Raw genomic sequence first — 19562 nt, 5'->3', positions numbered from 1 at the left:
CATGTTGAACATACAAGTACATTTGTATTTATTAGCCAACACACTGGCGAATACATAGCACTACAACTGTGTACACATACATATCTGCCAGGACGGACTCTTAGCTATTTCCCGGCTCATTCACACTCTAACACAATTTGCCACAAGGTGTTGTTAAACGTGTTCGCCCAATTTAAGTAATTACGATCATTATCCTGACATCAATTTATTTTATTCTGTTTCTTTTTATTTCTGTGGTGGTGCTCAGGTGGACTAACAATGAAAGAGGAATCTTGTACGGTGCTAACGCTTTACTATCCACGCCAGAAGAGTCTGACAACCTGCCACTCACTTCCAAGTCTGCCCACCGTCCTGCATTCACTGGGCATCGAACAATTGGCTATGTGAGTTTCCCTTTGTTTTGTAAATTTGTGATTCCTTTGTTTGTCGGCTTTGTGTTTTTTTTCTTGTCTATTGGCCACCATTAGAAAATCGTATATGTATGTATGTTCATACATTACTAATTTTGTTGGCTTTTTTTCTTCTTTCTTTTCGTTGTTTTGATTCTTAGGACATCCAATCCGGTTGTTATTGCATCGCCTCCTGAACTGGCTGGCATGACTTTGGAGACTCGCCTGTTGTCATACGACTGGGAACATCAGTTTGACAAATTCCAAGAGGCAACTCTCCGTGGTTCCTTCAAGCCAATCTGCAGTGGAGCCCACAATGAACATTTACCGGTGAGTTGTTTTTGCGAGATTTTTCCTTGGTCTCAGTTTTTCTGGAAACCACTTAAAAGTATGAGAAGGAGAATTAGGTGCCAGCAATCTAATGAATCTGACCCAAAGTGCACCACACGGTTCTGCTCTCACACTCATGTGTGTGCGAGTAGTTGTGGAGAATCACATTGACATTTTTTCGTGTAATTAAGGTATGCCGCATTCCCTTTAAGGCGAACATTTCCGCCATCTGAAGGCTTGTTTAAAAAATTGCCACTTTTGGCGGAATGTTGAATTGCCATCCCATTAATCGACTGGCAGAAAGGCTTTTTTTATTGTCAAGAAGCAACTTGCATACTCACACACACTCGTGCACTAAAGATGTTTCCTTCGTCTTCGTCCACAGATAAAGGATCCACAAGGATGCCATTGTTATAATATTTTGCATCGTTTTGGCTTCTTTGCAGATATCTGAGCACTTAATCGGCTACAACAAGAACATAAGCAAAACATATCGAGAGCCACGACGTTGTAAGCCAAAGCGGCTATTTGTCACCGAGACGATCCCTCAACTAGAATTACCTGTTTTGCGCGACTTGGAGACTAATCACCTCAGTGAAGCGTCGGTGCGCAGCAGCCGCAGCTCCTTCATCGAAACCCTGGCGCTGAGTGGCTCGGAGGCTTCGTCATGCAGGCTGTGCGCCACTTGGCTTAGCATATACATAACCAGCCTCATGTATCTTGCCATTGTGTGGCTCGCTAGATGAAATGACCGGTTCGCCAGTGACTATAGTCATTAAACTTACGATTTTCAGTTTGACTTCATGTTATTTATGTACCTACATATGTATATTTTTGTTTCACTCGTACCGTCTCTTCTTCTTTTCCATTTTATTTTTGTTTACTGTTCGCTGATTGTTCGCCAGTGTGATTGGTGACAAACTGTGTTTCTACGAACACCAACTTAATAAGCAATATTTTGACAATGACTGTTGTTGAAAGCAAACCCCACATTTAAGATACTTATAACAAACAAACATACATACTTACATACAGATATATGTAGTCTATATGCATTTGATGTTATACCTACAAACCTCCACACACACACACACACACACACAAACACACACTATCTCTACATAGCGCAAACTTTTTCATTTCTTATTCGCTCGCTCCTGTCCAAGCACCATACATATTTATATTTTTAGAAGCGATAAGCAATACTACTTATGTTTTCTCTCTTGACAAATTCTAGTTTATTCAAAATGTAAAAGTATATGCACATACATACATACATACATAACCAAGCCTAAGTGACATTGGCAGGAAGGAGCTTCAGAAAGGGCATTGGATGAGAGATGAAAACCTTTGTTTGATAGAGATACATGCCAGCGTTACCAGGTGCTTCTATTTGCCCAATTTTTATATCGAATGCGAGAAAACGAATACACTTTTTGTATTAATTGATCGGATTGCATTTCCATTCAATTAGAAATTCCAAATTCCGAAAAAGATCCAACCACATTATGAAAGCAACTTTTAAAGGCTTAAACAGGTGTTACATTGTGATTTCTACATTCAACCAAATTTGTCTACAGAAAATGGTAAAGCAGACATTACTGCTGTTTCAGCAAACACAGCGCTGCTGTATTAGCAAACATTTCGGTCAGCTAAATCAGCAAACAAAATCCGCTGTTTTAAGTACAGAAATCTGCTGAAAAAAATATTTTACTTTTTTATGTTTGCCTGTTACTTGTTTTGATTACTTTAGGCTTTACATTTAAAGAAACGAGATTATGAAAAGTATACATCTGTAGTGATTATATACATCCGCTAAGAAACACGTTTATATTTACATTTGTATTTTATTTTTTCTTCTAACATCCCCTTTATAATTAAGCAGCAGTCATATTCAACAAACTACAGACTTTTCAGAAGTCAGCCTGCTGCTCTGAATTTGCAGAACTACTGCTGTAAAAGCAGCAAAATGAACTACTAATACTCAGCAGACAGTGTTTCCTATTTTGTACCCACACATTTTCTATAAATAGGTATATTTTTTGGAAGGTCTCAATATCGAAAGAAACACTGCTTTACCATACATGTAGCAATTCAACTACTAGCTTATTGGCTGTAACAGAAGTTGAATATTTAAAGTTGCTATCACAGGATCTGTTTTGTCATACAGGGTGGCTGATGAAAGCCGCTACCAAAAAAAAATGTAATAACTTTTTTTCTATTTAATAATAATAATTTAATAATTAATTTAATTAATTAATTAATTAATTTAATTAATAATAATTTAATAATTAATTTAATAATTTAATTTAACATGAATAAAAGAAAAATGTATTCCATACACCGAAAAAAAAATGTAGCAATATTCATCAGCCACCCTGTATGTATTTTCAAAGATATCAACTCTGCAAGTTGTACATATATCAAAGGCTTTTCAATCACATTTTTGGGAAATAAGGATAGGCCATGTTTGCAGACGGAAATACCAAATAATTTAGAAATCGCTAAGAGAAGACATAGCAACAAATACAGGAATGGTTGGCACGTTTCGTAACGTTTTAGTGAACTATTTTCATTAGTATTTCAGGCATATCCGCCTGGGTTCAAACATCAGAAATATTTTCAGCGGTGGTTATCCCTTACTAATGCTAGCTATATTTGTGAGGTATCCTGCCATGTTAGAACTTATCTGCCAAGTGGTGTTGCTATGCGACTTGCCGTACAATGGGATGCGAAAAAAAATAAGTGGAAATAAGTCTGCCATTTGGGAACGGATAGAGATATCTTCATGAAATTTTACATGGTTATAGCTGAGGTGTTATCCAGTTTATATGCAACATTTCAGGGCTCTAGATGTCACAGGGGCCCATTGGTGGGCTTCAAAGTTGGTCACCTCGGCCCTACAAAAATTTGTTCGGGCTGTCAAAAGCGCATTTATGGTCCGATTTTCTTTTATTTCTTTGAAGTACTCGCAGAAGCTGGTCTCCTATTTTGTTGCTTGTAAAATCATTTCTGGACCGATTCCAAATTTTCAACTCATTTGAAAGCTAATAAAATTTACTATTTTTTATGTCGCGATATATGCTAAGGTCCGATTCTACAGTCAAAAGTTATGCGAGTCACAAATCAAAAAATGTGAAAAAATAAATTTTTGGCATTTTTTTCGAAAAAACGGTAATTTCAAAAATTTCTGCGCCATCCAAGGATTGAGGACTCTACGGACATTTTACTAAAAAATGCCAATTTTGCAAACATCTTTCCCCAGTGTAGAGATTTTGGGTGTTTTCATCAAGAAATGTGGCCAGGCTACAAATTTGTGAAAAATTAGAACGATATCTCTCAATATCAATTTGAATTTTATTTTTCACAAAAGTGAATTTTTTTTGTATTATTTTATATTGCAAACATATAGGTAATGAACAAACTGCATCCCTTGGTACACAGTTATAATTTCGAGACAACTTTTCTGTCATGAATGAATGCTAAAATGCCTTTGAATAGTGGTTGGATAGTCAGCTTTCGTAAAATTTCGAAATCCTAATTGAGTGGAATTTGCAAAGTGAAAATGCTCTTTGGGGATATATATGTAAGGTTTACGGGTATGTTGTTTGGTTTACTCGTCAAAAATGTTTTTATTTCAAAATTTTTTACTTTTTTTTTTGTAACGAGTAACGCTGGCGAATCCCCAAAAAACAAGCAAAAAATTGATAATCATTAATGATAATACGAGTTCCAGTCACATTGTAGAGTTGATTGGTACTGCATTTGTGAATGTTGTGAGTAGTGATTATACGAAGGAAAGAAGAGAACGAAAATAAGCAAAAAAAAAAGAAAAGAAAAAAAAATACGCAAAATATTATTTATGTTGTAGAATTATATTGATGTTGTGCATGTCCATACGTGTTTTAAGCAATAAATGTGTTGTATTTTAAGATTTATCAAATGTAGTAGTTAGACGTACGTAGTTGATCAAGCAAACAGAGATACCAGAAGAATAAAATTTGACTTGGGAACAGCAATACCATCAACTCCATATATGTACATTGTACATATGGATTTTGGGGCAGGGTACAGACACACTCATACCCTTACATACATAGACAGACAGACATGACACTGTTCGATGGTTTGTTGTTTCATCGTCCATGACGGATGAAAGATTGATGGTCTACCAAAGCACTGAAGCTGTTAAAAGTAATAAAGATTTTGACGCCAGTTTGAGCTGTGATATTTTTAAGCAACACTTTTCTTTAAGTGCGATAAGTGTACAAAACAAAGCAGAATAATAAAACCGAAAGCATTACATAAAGAAACTAAACCAGATGGAAAAAATAACTTAATTTCATATACTAATTATACTATACATACATACAACATACACCTAAAATGTAGTCTTCGATATTATGTAGTTTGTAAATTTAACTATACATACAAAAATTTAATAAATTATATGTGCGACAGACATAAAACCTAGAAAACACGCAAAAATACAAGAAAAAAATTATAACAATTTTAAACGCATCATTAGTTTTATTTGCTGGTATTCTGGTGATCTTACAGGTGAGTTCTTAAAAGTTTTATTAAGTAAAGCTCAGTCAATTAACATGACCCGAAGGTCCATCAGGCCTGTTCCGGTGACCGCAATCCTAAGAATTTAGCTAATTTAACTTTATTTTTCTTCTGATAATCGGATACCGTCTTTGTTGATGTACTTGCTTACATGACATAATTACCAGGTAGTGTGTACCGTAAACAGCTGAGTACAATTTTTTCTCGCGAAGTGTCAATGAATTTTGGTTGTGTGTGTGTATTATAGTTAAGAACCATAACACACACAACAACGAAAAATGGCGCGAGCTAGTAACACACACAAAATCAGAGTTCCATTCCAATTCACTGATTTTGGCAGATAGTGCACTCAATATTTTGATTTTGGGCAACTGCCACTACATATAAATAAATATATCTTGCTAACTTACTTTAATTGGCTACGACAGAATATTTATCCCATTAGCCGAACTTAGAATAGCGCTCAAAGCGCCTCGATCTTCTGCGCTTCTTCTAAAATCGCTAACACTAAGTTTCCAGATGTCTTTGACTACTTGATCATTCCATTGGGGTCTTGTTTGTTGTAGCCACATTTGCACGTGGAGTGGGCGATACTCATCAAGTATTTATAGGTGAGCAAGCTCGTTACGGTCCAAAGGACCGATCGCCGCTGGATCAGGGTGACCATTGGTTGTTTAAAGGCGCCGATAAATCGCCTGTCATATCGAGTATAATAGGCATTCAGTATTTCTGCAAGAGCCGGTGCCGTCCGACCTCACTCAAAAAATGTTGAACCTCAACACTAGTTAAAATGAACTAACTTTGGTACCACACAGGCTGGAACTTTGAGCTCGGACTTGCGTGGTGTCCATCGTTACCACGGGAAGCTTAGCTGAAAGCCACCGTGGTGTAGCTGCAAATGCGGCCGCGGGCAGTCAGCTATTTTCGAGAGGAGAGTCTCAGTGAGGATCCAGGTGGCACTGACTCTTAATTAAATACAATACTGAGTGCCAAAGATACTCGAGATGACAAGGCCAATTATTGGTGCCTTCAAATAACCAATGGCCAACATCAGCGTCTGTTCTTAGGTAAGGGGCGGTTGAAGGCGCCGGATACATGTGCAATCCCACAAAACCCATGCGGTTGGGGCGCTGGGCCAGTAACCCGCCCCAGGAAAACTATGAGAAGCAAAGGAATAGTAAAAACGGACCTCCCCCTCCCCCAAAAAAAAAACCATGATTTGCGGATCTGCACCTGGAATATCCGCACTCTTTATAGAGAAGGTGCAGTATCACCGCCTTACAGGAAGTGCGATGTTACTTTTTTGGCACAACATGTGGAAAGTTTAGCCTCCACGATATAACGTCCAGTATTGGGTTGAGCCTGATAGATTTGAAGCCAAGAAAGCGGCATATAAAACAACCCTGCAATCAGTAGTAACGCGCTACTGGAAGTGCTATCGGGAGAAAAGGAGGGAGGAAAAACGCTTATTCCGCAGAAAGTAAAAGGAAATTGAGATGTACAGGAGTCAGAATGAAGCCCGGAAATTCTACCAAATAATTAAACATCAAACGGATGGCTTTAGTGCAGGCACATCCTTCTGCACAGACAAAGCAGGAAATCTGGTAACTGACACAGATAGCATGCTGAGGATATGGAAAGAACATTTTACATTACATTTTACAGGATGCTGCAGAACCAATCAATGATAATGGTATAGAATGTTTACCTCCTAGCCAAAATGAGATTCAAGTAGCAGTGACCCGACTTAAGAACAACAAGGCATCAGGAGCCGACGGGCTACCCGCTGAACTATTTAAGACCGGAGGCGATACGCTGATAAGGAGTATGCATCAGCTTATCTGCGCATCCTGGCTAGGAGAACGCATACCCGATGATTGGAATCTCAGCATACTATGTCCGGTACACAAGAAAGGAGACAAGACGGAATGTGCCAACTAAAGAGGAACAAGTAGAAGCGTGCTAAGTTCGGCCGGGCCGAATCTTATATACCCTCCACCATGGATCGCATTTGTCGAGTTCTTTTTTTCCGGCATCTTTTCTTAGGCAAAAAAAGTATATAAGATTTGCTCTGCTATTAGAGTGATATTAAGATATGGTCCAGTTTGAACCACAATTAAATTATATGTTGAAGACCTGTGTAAAATGTCAGCCAATTCAAATAAGAATTGCGCCCTTTAGGGGCTCATGAAGTAAAATAGAGAGATCGATTTATATGGGAGCTGTATCGGGCTATAGACCGATTCAGACCGTAATAAACACGTATGTTGATGCTCATGATAGGATCCTTCGTATAAAATTTCAGGTAAATCGGATAATTATTGCGACCTCTAGAGGCTCAAGAAGTCAAGATCCCAGATCGGTTTATATGGCAGCTATATCAGGTTATGAACCGATTTGAACCTTATTTAGCACAATTGTTGAAAGTAAGAATAAAATACGTCTTGCAAAATTTCAGGCAAATCAGATAGGAATTGCGCCCTCTAGAAGCTCAAGAAGTCAAGTCCCCAGATCTGTTTATATGACAGCTATATCGGGTTACGAATAGATTTGAACCATACTTGGCACAGTTGTTGGATATCGGAACAAAATACTACGTGCAAAATTTCATTCTGATCGGATAAGAATTGCGCCCTCTAGAGGCTCAAGAAGTCAAGACCCAAGATCGGTTTATATGGCAGCTATATCAGGTTATGGACCGATTTGGACCATACTTGGCACAGTTATTGGATATTATAACAAGACACGTCGGATATTATAACAAAACACGAGGCTCAAGAAGTCTAGACCCAAGATTAGTTTATATGGCAGCGATATCAAAACATCCTACACTAATAAGAAGTATTTATGCAAAATTTCAAGCGGCTAGCTTTACTCCTTCGGAAGTTAGCGTGCTTTCGACAGACAGACGCACGGACGGACCGACATAAAATGTCGCGACGATCAAGAATATATATACTTTATGGGGTCTCAGACGAATATTTCGATTCGAATATTATTAAAACCTGAAGTCAATGAGATAATTGGGCCCTATCAATGCGGCTTTAGACCTGGTAAATCCACCTTAGACCAGATATTTGCACTGCGCCAAATCCTGGAAAAGACCCGAGAAGGACGAATCAACACCTACCATCACTTTGTTGACTGCAAAGCCGCTTTCGATTCCACTTTAAGTTCAAAGGTATTTCAAGCCATGTCTGAGTTTGGTATCCTTGCAAAATTAATAAGACTCTGCAGGATGACTCTTGCTGATACGCGTTCCTCAGTAAGAATATCTCCGAACCATTCAATACCAAACGAGGTTTCAGACAAAGAGCCAGCCTATCGTGTGATCTCTTAAATATCCTGCTGGAGAAGATTATACAATATGCAGATGTGAATAGATATGGCACACTAATCACAAGACCACATGCTACTCGCCTATGCCGACGACATCGACATCATAGGTCGGTCACCGGAAGTAGCAACTGCAGCCTTTGAAAGAATCGAAAACGAGTCAGTGAAAATGGGTCTGGTAGTAAATGGAGGTATGACGAAATGGATTGTTTCACCTCCCAAAACACTTTGTACAACCGAGCAGATAAAGAAAATGGAGAAATTTGGGAACCACAACTTTGAGATAGTCAGTAATTTTATCTACCTATCGCCGTAACCGAAACGAATGATATCAGTTTTAAGATAAAGCGAAGAATAATACTGGCAAACAGAAACAAGAAACAAGGCCACCTCTCTACAGACGAAGATTGCACTATACAAGACACTGTGTAGTTATATGGTTCTGAGGCATGGGTACTTGTGAAAGCAGATGAGGCAGTGCTTGGAGTATTTGAGAGAAAGATTCTTCGTAAAATATATGGACCAGTTTGCGTTAATGGAGAATATAGGCGACGTATGAACCACGAGCTGTATGAGTTGTATGACGACGATAGCATAGTTACACGCAACAAAATACAACGGCTGCGTTGCCTAGGTCTTGTTGTCATAATGGATGAAGAAGCTCCAGCAAAGAAGTCATTTGAAGGCGCAGGGTAGTACACGCAAACCGGGAAGACCAAAAGCCCGATGGAATGATCAAGTGGTGGGAGACACCTCTAAACTTGGTGTCATTGGCGCTTGAAACACTTGAAACGCTTGGAACAAATGTTCTGTCATAGCCAATTAAAGTAAAGTATGTAACGTAACTTTGGGAAATTATCTATTATTTCATAAAAGCTACGAAATATTTTCTACATACTATTAGTTTACTTTTTATTTCCCGCTGGTAAAATATCAACTAACGAGCATTGAAACTGAGAAGTAAAATTATTTAAAAAAATGTTATTCCCGAACTATTCGAAGCATCTAATTGGATATTGGGGAACACATCTTAATAACATAACCCAATCCCTCTTGTCTCCCACTCCAACGCTATCAATTGTCCAGCTGTTTTGAAGAAGACACATTTAATGTGAAAGATTGCAATTATAAATTAAATAAAATTATGCCGTTTTGTCGCAGCCGAGTGTTGAAACAAGAACCTTCCATTTACAAAGCAGACGCTCTACGCATTCATCCACATCACTATTAGTTGAGTCTTCGACTATTTTCTTCTTTCAATATTTGCCAGCAATGCAAAAGCAAAACATTTTCTAACTCTTTTTCCATCAAAAATGACCATGCTTTTTTTGTTTAGGTTTGACATATTTTATTTATAGACAAAATGTTATCAGCATTGCAAGTGAGCATAATTTAAAATAACATAAGCCACAAAATGTGTATATGCTGTAGTGGCTCAGCGCATGTGATTCTGCTTCTCAATATAAAGGTCCCAAGTTCGAGTCTCCTCGAACCAGCAAAATGATATTTAATTATTTCATACTTAAAATGACGTCCCACATTATTCCGCGCGTTTGTAATGCCGGAGCCAGCTAATTCAATTTTAGTCCAACACTAACATTTAATAAAATATGCTTACTTGTTATTCTGAACTCAAGAAATAAAAATTGTAAACATTTTAGTTACAATATATTGAACTACAATTCCAAATTTCTTTGAGTACTTCGTTCAGTAATAATTTTCAGAAGAAATATCGCCGACGACAATATGCCATTGCCCATGCTTGGTAAAGTGCTTGTTTATTCCAAAGAAATAAGTTTAAGTAAATTTACTAACACCAAGTGAGTTTTAATTAGTCAGTTTTATTGGTAGAACGTAAATTTTCTAACCCCTTACGAATTTTTAATTGAACGTGAGTAATTATCATGAACTAACGTAAATTATGTAATTTACTCTTATTTATATTATTATAAGCATTTTTCTGAATGCTCTCACTCCTCTCGATACCGCTGATTGTCCGCGACTGCCGTAGCAGCTACTCCGTATGAAGCATTCTACTATCCGCAATCTGCGGACGCAGCCGGTAGCTCGCAGTTAAGCTTCGGTAGCTCGCAGTTAAGCTAATGCTCCAGCCTGTGTAGTGCTCACAGCTATCCCGTGCCGGGAGGTCTTAGGTTAGGTTAGGTTAAGGTTGCAGTCTGCCATCAGACTCACTTAGACGTTTTCGTCTATTGTGATACCACAGGAACAGAAGAAGGAATATGCCTTTTAGTTGCTACCGTTTAATCATCCAGATCGCTTTAAAAAGCCAAATAACTTGCGAATGTTCACGTCCACTAAATCAGACAGGTTCTCAAAGAAATGAGAACCTAAAGTGGAACTCCTAATAACTGCTAGTGCGGAACACACACACACACTGAAGGTGTTCTATAGCCTCTTCTTATTTGATGTCCTCACAGCTTCTGCAAAAGTCGTTGCTGGCAACCTTCAGTCTGTCAGCATGTTTTCCGATTAGACAGTGACCTGTCCAATGACGGACACAATGACTGAGACGTCAGTTCTAGCCAATGACAGCAAAGCAGTAGACCTCTTCAAATCTAGATTAGGCCACATAGTTTTGGAATGCTCACAGCCATCTCCTTGTGACCATCTTTCATTCGTTGTCCTTCGGGCCTGGTCCTGAAAACTAAGCTAACATGTCGTTAGAGGCATACCCACAGATTCCAGTGTCCCTGAAATGTGTAGAGTAGTTTCGCAAGCTCTACTCTACTCCGCTTTACAATTCCCAGGGATATCTCTGTGGCCCGGCACCCAGAACAGGTGTACTTTGAACTATCTCGTTGAGAGATCTGCGAGAGTCGAGGACGGTTTTTGTGTTCAGAAATACGTTCTCCAGGGATTTAATGGCAGCCTGGCTGTCTGAGAAGATATTTATGCCAATCGTCGTAATGACATTATATCTTAGCCATTCCACCACTTCCCTAATTGCAAGGATCTCAGCTTGATACACACTGCAGTGGTCGGGTAACCTTTTCTATATGACCAGTTCTAGATCTTTAGAGTATACTCCAAAGCCTACCTGGTCGTTTAGAACCATCCGTATTGAAGTCTAGGTAACTTCTGTTACCAAGGATATCGTAGTTCCAATTGGTTCTATCACAGTAATTTTTATCAAAAAGCGGCTCAGGAAAGGTGTAATCCACACTGCCTGGAACATGGGATATTGTATCAAGGATGACACAGTGTCCGTAGCAGCCACTTGATCAATGAGAAACTCCATTATCCTCACGGCAGTGGTCGCTGCAATTTGGGTAGCCACAATGTCCAGAGGTATAAAATGAAGCATTAAATTTAGTGCGTCATATGGTGTCGTTCTCAGTGCGGTTGTGATGCACAAAGAAGTCATCCTTTGGTTCCGGTAAAGTATTGAGCAGCAGGTGGACTTTTGAAGAGCCGTCCACCAGACCACAACACCATATAGCATAATAGGTCTGACAAATGCAGTATATACACCCAATGCATGACACGCGGTCTAAACCCCCAACTTTTGCCAATGGCTCTTTTGCAGGTGTATAGGGCCTTTCTTGCCCTTTCCAAAATGTTGGATTTGTAGTACAATTTCCTGTCCAGCAAAAGATCCAGGTATTTTGCGCTTTCTGTAAATGAAACATTCTCTTCACCCAAGGAGACAAGGTCCACTGCAGGCAACTTGTATCTCCTACTGAAAAGAACTACTTCAGTCTTGCACACATTTATACCTAGGCCACTTTCGGTAGCCCACTTTGCTGTTGCATTTACGGCTTTATGAAGTGTATCTCTTAGAGAGCTGGGAAACTTTCCCTTAACCGCTGTTGCAACGTCATCAGCATACGCGACCACTTTTAACCTTTTTCTTCTAGAGACAATAATATATTGCTGATGGCTATATTCATACAAACTCCAACTGCTTCATGATTGACTTCGGTTTTACATTATTGAAAGCACCTTCAATGTCAAGAAATGCTACCATTGTATATTCCTTAACAGCGATAGAACCCTCTATTTAACCGAAAAGGTCGTGAAGGGCTTTTTCAGTGGATTTGCCTTTACTGTATGCATGCTGCTGGCGCGACAGGCGATCTCCAGGGATCTTTGCCATAAGATATGTTTCTATAAACCTCTCTAGAGTCTTCAGCACGAAGGATGACAGACTAATAGGACGAAAAACTTTCGCCTTCGTGGGGTAGGATTTTCCTGCCTTCGGAATGAAAATGACCTTCGTGTCCCTCCATCCCACAGGTATATATGACATTCTGATACAATCAGAGTATATCACACAAAGCTTGTAATTCAACCGTTGATATATCATATGGGCCTGGCGACTTAAAGGAGTCGAAACTTCTTATCGCCCAAAGGATTTTCGGCTCAGACACAATTTCCCCAGTAGCCTTCGACGGATGCATATCACTGACAACCTCTTCTGGCGCCACGTTGTCGATTGGAGAATTTCCCGGAAAATGTGTATCAACGAGTAGTTCTGGTGTTTCCTCACTAGCCATTGTCCATACATTCTCTGACTTCTTTTTATACCCTCCACCATAAGATGGGGGGTATACTAATTTCGTCATTCTGTTTGTAACTACACGAAATATTCGTCTGAGACCCCATAAAGTATATGTATTCGTGATCGTCGCGACATTTTATGTCGATCTAGCCATGTCCGTCCGTCTGTCCGTCCGTCCGTCCGTCTGTCTGTCGAAAGCACGCTAACTTCCGAAGGAGTAAAGCTAGCCGCTTGAAATTTTGCGCAAATACTTCTTATTAGTCTAGGTCGGTTGGTATTGTAAATGGGCCATATCGGTCCATGTTTTAATATAGCTGCCATATAAACCGATCTTGGGTCTTGACTTCTTGAGCCTCTAGAGTGCGCAATTCTTATCCGATTGGAATGAAATTTTGAACGACGTGTTTTGCTATGATATCCAACAACTGTGCCAAGTATAGTTCAAATCGGTCCATAACCTGATATAGCTGCCATATAAACCGATCTTGGGTTTTGATTTCTTGAGCCTCTAGCGTGCGCAATTCTTACCCGATCAGAATGAAATTTTGCACGACGTGTTTTGTTATGATATCTAACAACTGTGCCAAGTATGGTTCAAATCGGTCCATAACCTGATATAGCTGCCATATAAATCGATCTTGGGTCTTGACTTCTTGAGCCTCTAGAGTGCGCAATTCTTATCCGATTGGAATGAAAATTTGCACGACGTGTTTTGTTATGATATCCAACAACTGTGCCAATTATGGTTCAAATCGGTCCATAACCTGATATAGCTGCCATATAAACCGATCTTGGGTCTTGACTTCTTGAGCCTCTAGAGGGCGCAATTCTTATCTGATTGGAATGGAATTTCGCACGACGTGTTTTGTTATGATACCCAACAAGTGTGCAAAGTATGGCTCGAATCCGCCCATAACCTGATATAGCTGCCATATAAACCGATCTTGGGTCTTGACTTCTTGAGCATCTAGAGGGCACAATTCTTATCCGATTTGAATGAAATTTTGCATGACGTATTTTATTTTTACTTTCAACCACTGTGTCAAATAAGGTTCAAATCGGTTCATAACCTGATATAGCTGCTATATAAACCGATCTGGGATCTTGACTTCTTGACCCCTAGAGGTCGCAATTATTATCCGATATGCCTGAAATTTTGTACGACGGATCCTCTCATGACCATCAACAAACATGTTTATTATGGTCTGAATCGGTCTATAGCCCGATACAGATCCCATATAAATCGTTCTCTCTATTTTACTTCGTGAGCCCCAATGGGCGCAATTCTTATACGAATTGGCTGAAATTTTACACAGGTCTCCAACATATAATTTAATTGTGGTCCGAACCGGACCATATCTTGATATCGTTCTAATAGCAGAGCAACTCTTTTCTTCTATCCTTTTTTGCCTAAGAAGAGATGCCGGAAAAAGGACTCGACAAATGCGATCCATGGTGGAGGGTATATAAGATTCGGCCCGGCCGAACTTAGCACGCTTCTACTTGTTTTTCTTATACCCTCCACCTTAGGATGGGGGTATACCAATTTCGTCATTCGGTTTGTAACTACTCGAAATATTCGCCTGAGACCCCATAAAGTATATTTATTCTTGATCGTCGTGACATTTTATGTCGATCTAGCCATGTCCGTCCGTCTCTCCGTCCATCCGTCTCTCCGTCCATCCGTCTCTCCGTCCATCCGTCCGTCTGTCTGTCGAAAGCACGCTAACTTCCGAAGGAGTAAAGCTAGCCGATTGAAATTTTGCACAAATACTTCTTATTAGTGTAGGTCGGTTGGTATTGTAAATAGGCCATATCGGTCCATGTTTTTATATAGCTGCAGTATAAACCGATCTTGGGTCTTGACTTCTTGATCCTCTAGAGTGCGCAATTCTTATCCGATTGGAATGAAATTTTGCACGACGTGTTTTATTATGATATCCAACAACTGTGGCAAGTATGGTTCATATCGATTAATAACCTGATATAGCTGTCATATAAACCGATCTTGGGTTTTGACTTCTTGAGCCTCTAGAGTGCGCAGTTCTTGTCCGATTGGAATGAAATTTTGCACCACGTGTTTTGTTATGATATCCAACAAGTGTGCCAAGTATGGTTCAAATCGGTCCATAACCTGATATAGCTGTCATATAAACCGATCTTGGGTCTTGAATTCTTGAGCTTCTAGAGGCCATATCGGTTCATGTTTTGATATAGCTGCCGTATAAACCGATCTTGGGTCTTGACTTCTTGAGCCTCTAGAGTGCGCAATTCTTATCCAATTTGAATTAATTTTTGCACGTTATGTTATGATATCCACCAACTGTGCCAAGTATGGTTGAAATCGGTTAATAACCTGATATAGCTGTCATATATAAACAGATATGGGGACTTGACTTCTTGAGCTTCTAGGGGGCACAATTCTTATCTGATTTGGCTGAAATTTTACAAGACGTATTTTATTTTTACTTTCAAAAACTGTGTCAAATAAGGTTCAAATCGGTTCATAACCTGATATAGCTGCCATATAAACCGATCTGGGATCTGGACTGTAGAGGTCGCAATTTTTATCCGATTTGCCTGAAATTTTGTAAGACGGATCCTCTCTTGACCATCAACATACGTGTTTATTATGGTCTGAATCGGTATATAGCCTGATACACCTCCCATAAAAATCGATCTCCCTATTTTACTTATTTATTTGAGCCCCCAAAGGGCGCAATTCTTATTCGAATTGGCTGAAATTTTACACAGGTCTCCAACATATAATTTAATTGTGCTCCAAACCGGACCATATCTTGATATCGCTCTAATAGCAGAACAAATCTTTTCTTAAATCCTTTTTGTCTTAAGAAGAGATGCCAGGAAAATAACTCGACGTAAGCGATCCATGGTGGAGGGTATATAAGATTCGGCCCGGCCGAACTTAACACGCTTTTACTTGTTTGTATATATTTAAGTCTATAGATAATAAATACCCTTACAGACTAATAACATTATATTTATAAATATTTTTAAAATTAAAAAAAAATATAATTTTCCTTTTTAAACTTCTTCGATTCTCAGATAGATCTATTAAATCTTTCAGTTGATTAAATTGGTAACATAGGTGCCGAAAAGGATCATTATTGGCATAGTTGGTTTTATAATAAGAAATTTTCAAAAGATCAAAAAATTTGGTAGGTCTGATGGGAACTTTAAAAAAAATTCGACTCAGAAGAAAGCAGAAATCTATATGACAATGAACTAGGTCAGTCAAAAACGTAATGTTTAGCATGGTTCTACGACTTTTTAATGTAGGAAGCTTTATAAGATACTCATACGAAAGTAATGAACTTCTGTCCCACCCATTTCGACGGAGACAAAATAATAGAAATTGTTTTTGAACCGATTCTATCAAATCAGAATGAATATTGTAGTACGGATCCCATACCACTGAACCGTACTCGAGATTACTTCTGACTAGCGACGTATATAAGTTTTTCGTTTTTCTAATTTTATTCAAATAAATACCATACGCCAATTTGTTTTCTTTATTATATTCGCATCTTGTTAATGAATACATCGAAAAGTCAGACGTTGACCCTGAGCGTTTAAACTTTTTATATAATTTATTCCTCTTGTTCTTCAGCCTTGAAAGATTGGTTGTATTCCACGGAGGACCAGAAGCGTTACAAAAAGAAGTTTTATGGACAGATTGAGAAATAAATTCAAGTAGCACAGTATAAAAAGTTGAAATCATTTCATTGATATCTTTAGATGGGAAAATGTTATTCCAATGAACAGATTAGAGTAGTGAGTTCAGTTTGATGTAATCAGTTTTCGCAAAACAGTACACTTTTTCAATTGCTACATCTCTTTTAAATTTAAGAGTGAGATATGGTATAAGTAATTTGAGTATCGGATGATATCTATCCTCAGGACTTACAATTGGGTCATTAGAACTTAAACATAACTCAGATGGTTGATTAACGAAAACAAGATCGAGTAATTTAGAAAATGAATTGTTTATGTAAATAATTTGAAAAAGACTAAAATTTAACAATATGGCGATGCATTCATTAGAAATGCCATTTGGTATCGCGGGTGTTAAATCATTTGAATCGGACGAATGAATCCAGTTAATTAATTAATTAAATCACCAAGTGCAATCAAAGTGTGGGACGTAAGAACATGAAATAAATATTGAAACATTCTTCAAAAATGTCTTTACGGCTACAAATTCAATATTCAAGGAAGATTCCACTATTATTTCTTCAGAAGGAAATTCAGTGGTGACCGCTATTAGCACACCACCGCCAGATTTTCTAATTTTCCCATCACGCCTATATATTTGATGTTTGGAATGTAATATTTCTGAATCGTATACCTTATTCTGAAGCCAAGTTTCAGTAAAACCGATGATTTGATAATCGAAAATAAAGCTATCTGAGTACAGAGACGATAGTTTTGTATTTAACTCTCTAATATTTTGATATACTAGAGATATGTGATCAGCAGTAAATGATAAATTCTGTTTTTTGGCATAATTTCAGAGTAAGAATTAGTTGGGAGGTAAACGACATCAGATCGAGGCGTATCCTTAGAGATATATTCTTGGATAAATGCCTTAGAGGGCCAAAAATCAGGTTTTATAACGACTTCAAAAATGTCTTCTGGAACAATGATTCGGACAGAAGCTTTGCCACGCCTTTCATGGTACTTAAATTTGTAAACACTCAATTCGACATCAATGTCAATCTTTTATTTTGTATAAAATAACATGTCATCGGTGGAGGTTTCAGCAGCGAATTTGGCTGCAAAAATCGCTTTCTTATTCGGGGCAACTTTTAGTGGTTTAGGACTCGTAGTTGGTAGTTTGGGTGTAGCTTGTGGAGTGTAAAATGTTGTTGTTCAGGACGGTAAGGCAGAGGCACTAGGATCACTTGATGAAGCAGCTGTGTTCGATGGAGTCAATAGGCCAGAAGGCGGCAGAGTATTAAGTCTCGAGGACAGAATCTTCCTTAGCCTAGAGGCCTCAGATGTATTTTCCACGGAGCAGCAGAATTCTATCCAGGATTTGTTCTAAACCTTTCTTAGCTCGCCCTTATGTTTTCTTAGCTCAGTCTTATAGATGTCCCAATCGTGCGGAGCTCTTGTGGCTTTTGCTCTCTTGAAGAGTTTTTTGCAGTCCTTCCTTAGACCAACCAGCTCTGTGGTCCACCATGGCTGTCGCTGCTTGCCCCCTGGCTTGGCACTAAGGCATGCTGACACAAGCGAGTCATTCAGGGTCTTTGTGACAACTATGGCTATATCCTCTGTAGTTTCCATTTCCTTTTCTGTTCTAGAAGGGATTGCCGTGCAGAATTTGTGCCGAAATTTATCACAATCCGCCTTTCTCCTGTTTAGTCGAGGGCCAATTACTTTAGTATTATCTCCAAAGCTGAAACTAATATAACGATAATCAGAGAAACTGGGGTCATCCAACACTTCCCAGGTAATATCTAGTACCTCCTGCCTGTCCCTGGTAATAACGGTCGGCTTATCCCTTTTATTATAAATCGCCGATTGCAACTTATATTCAATGAGCAGCTCACCCCTTTCGTTGACATCCGAACTTCCCCATATCTGGTGATGTGTATTGTCACCACTTCCTACAATGAGGCTTTTCTTCCCTATAGAAGCGGCTTCAACCAGCGATTTAAAGTTTAAAGGCGGCATCTCTGAATAGTGTGGCATATATAGGGAAGCCAGCCAGTGATGAGACTTGTTTATATCAAGGCTGGCTACTACTAAATCTTCAGTGCTTAGCGATAGAAGAAGAAAAAAACATTTAGACTACTCTTTGCAATAATACAGGCTCTGTGTCTCCCATTCCCTGTACCCTTGAGAAGTTTAAATCCGGGAATTCTTAGTCCACGAACCATTCCTCCACACTCTCATGGTTTCTGGATAAGAACCACGTCAAATCTTCCTACCATCAGGAGGATCTTTAGAGCCGCCGAAACGGCCTTACAATGGTGGAGATTTACCTGTAGAAACCGGACTATAGTCAGGATTCAGAACTTCAACCACTTTTGTGTTAGCCTCTACTTCTGATTCCCCGCAGGAGTTCATCCTCAAAAGATTCGTGTCTTACCCGGATTTATACCTAGGCCACTTTCGGTAGCCCAATTTGCTGTTGCACGTACGACTTCATAAAGTATATCTCTTAGAGTGCTGAAAAACTTTTCCCTAACCGCCAATTGCCACGTCATCAGCATACGCGACCACTTTACGCCTTTTCTCTCTAGAGACAATCATATATTGTTAATGGCTATATTCCGAAGTAGAAGGGACAGTACACATCCTCGAGGTGTTCCCCTACTAACCTAACTTTTTAGATCCACAGACTGATTTGGACCGTATTTAGCACAGTGGTTGGAAGTCGTAATAGG

At 39.0% G+C, this 19562-nt stretch overlaps 1 protein-coding gene across 1 annotated transcript in view; it reads left to right on the top strand.

The window, feature by feature from the left end:
• LOC106094748 (MOXD1 homolog 2) overlaps positions 1-2880 on the top strand; it is a 47104-nt gene extending 44224 nt beyond the window's left edge. The window contains exons 9-11 of the mRNA XM_013261985.2: positions 248-383; positions 551-719; positions 1166-2880. Of these exons, the coding sequence (XP_013117439.2) occupies positions 248-383; positions 551-719; positions 1166-1465 (605 nt within the window). The 3' untranslated portion in view covers positions 1466-2880. The remainder of the gene's footprint in view (positions 1-247; positions 384-550; positions 720-1165) is intronic.
• The last annotated feature ends 16682 nt before the right edge of the window (positions 2881-19562 follow it).

Source organism: Stomoxys calcitrans, chromosome 1, assembly GCF_963082655.1.
Source record: "Stomoxys calcitrans chromosome 1, idStoCalc2.1, whole genome shotgun sequence".
Classification (NCBI taxonomy): domain Eukaryota; kingdom Metazoa; phylum Arthropoda; class Insecta; order Diptera; family Muscidae; genus Stomoxys; species Stomoxys calcitrans.
This window is presented reverse-complemented; position numbering and strand designations above follow the sequence as displayed.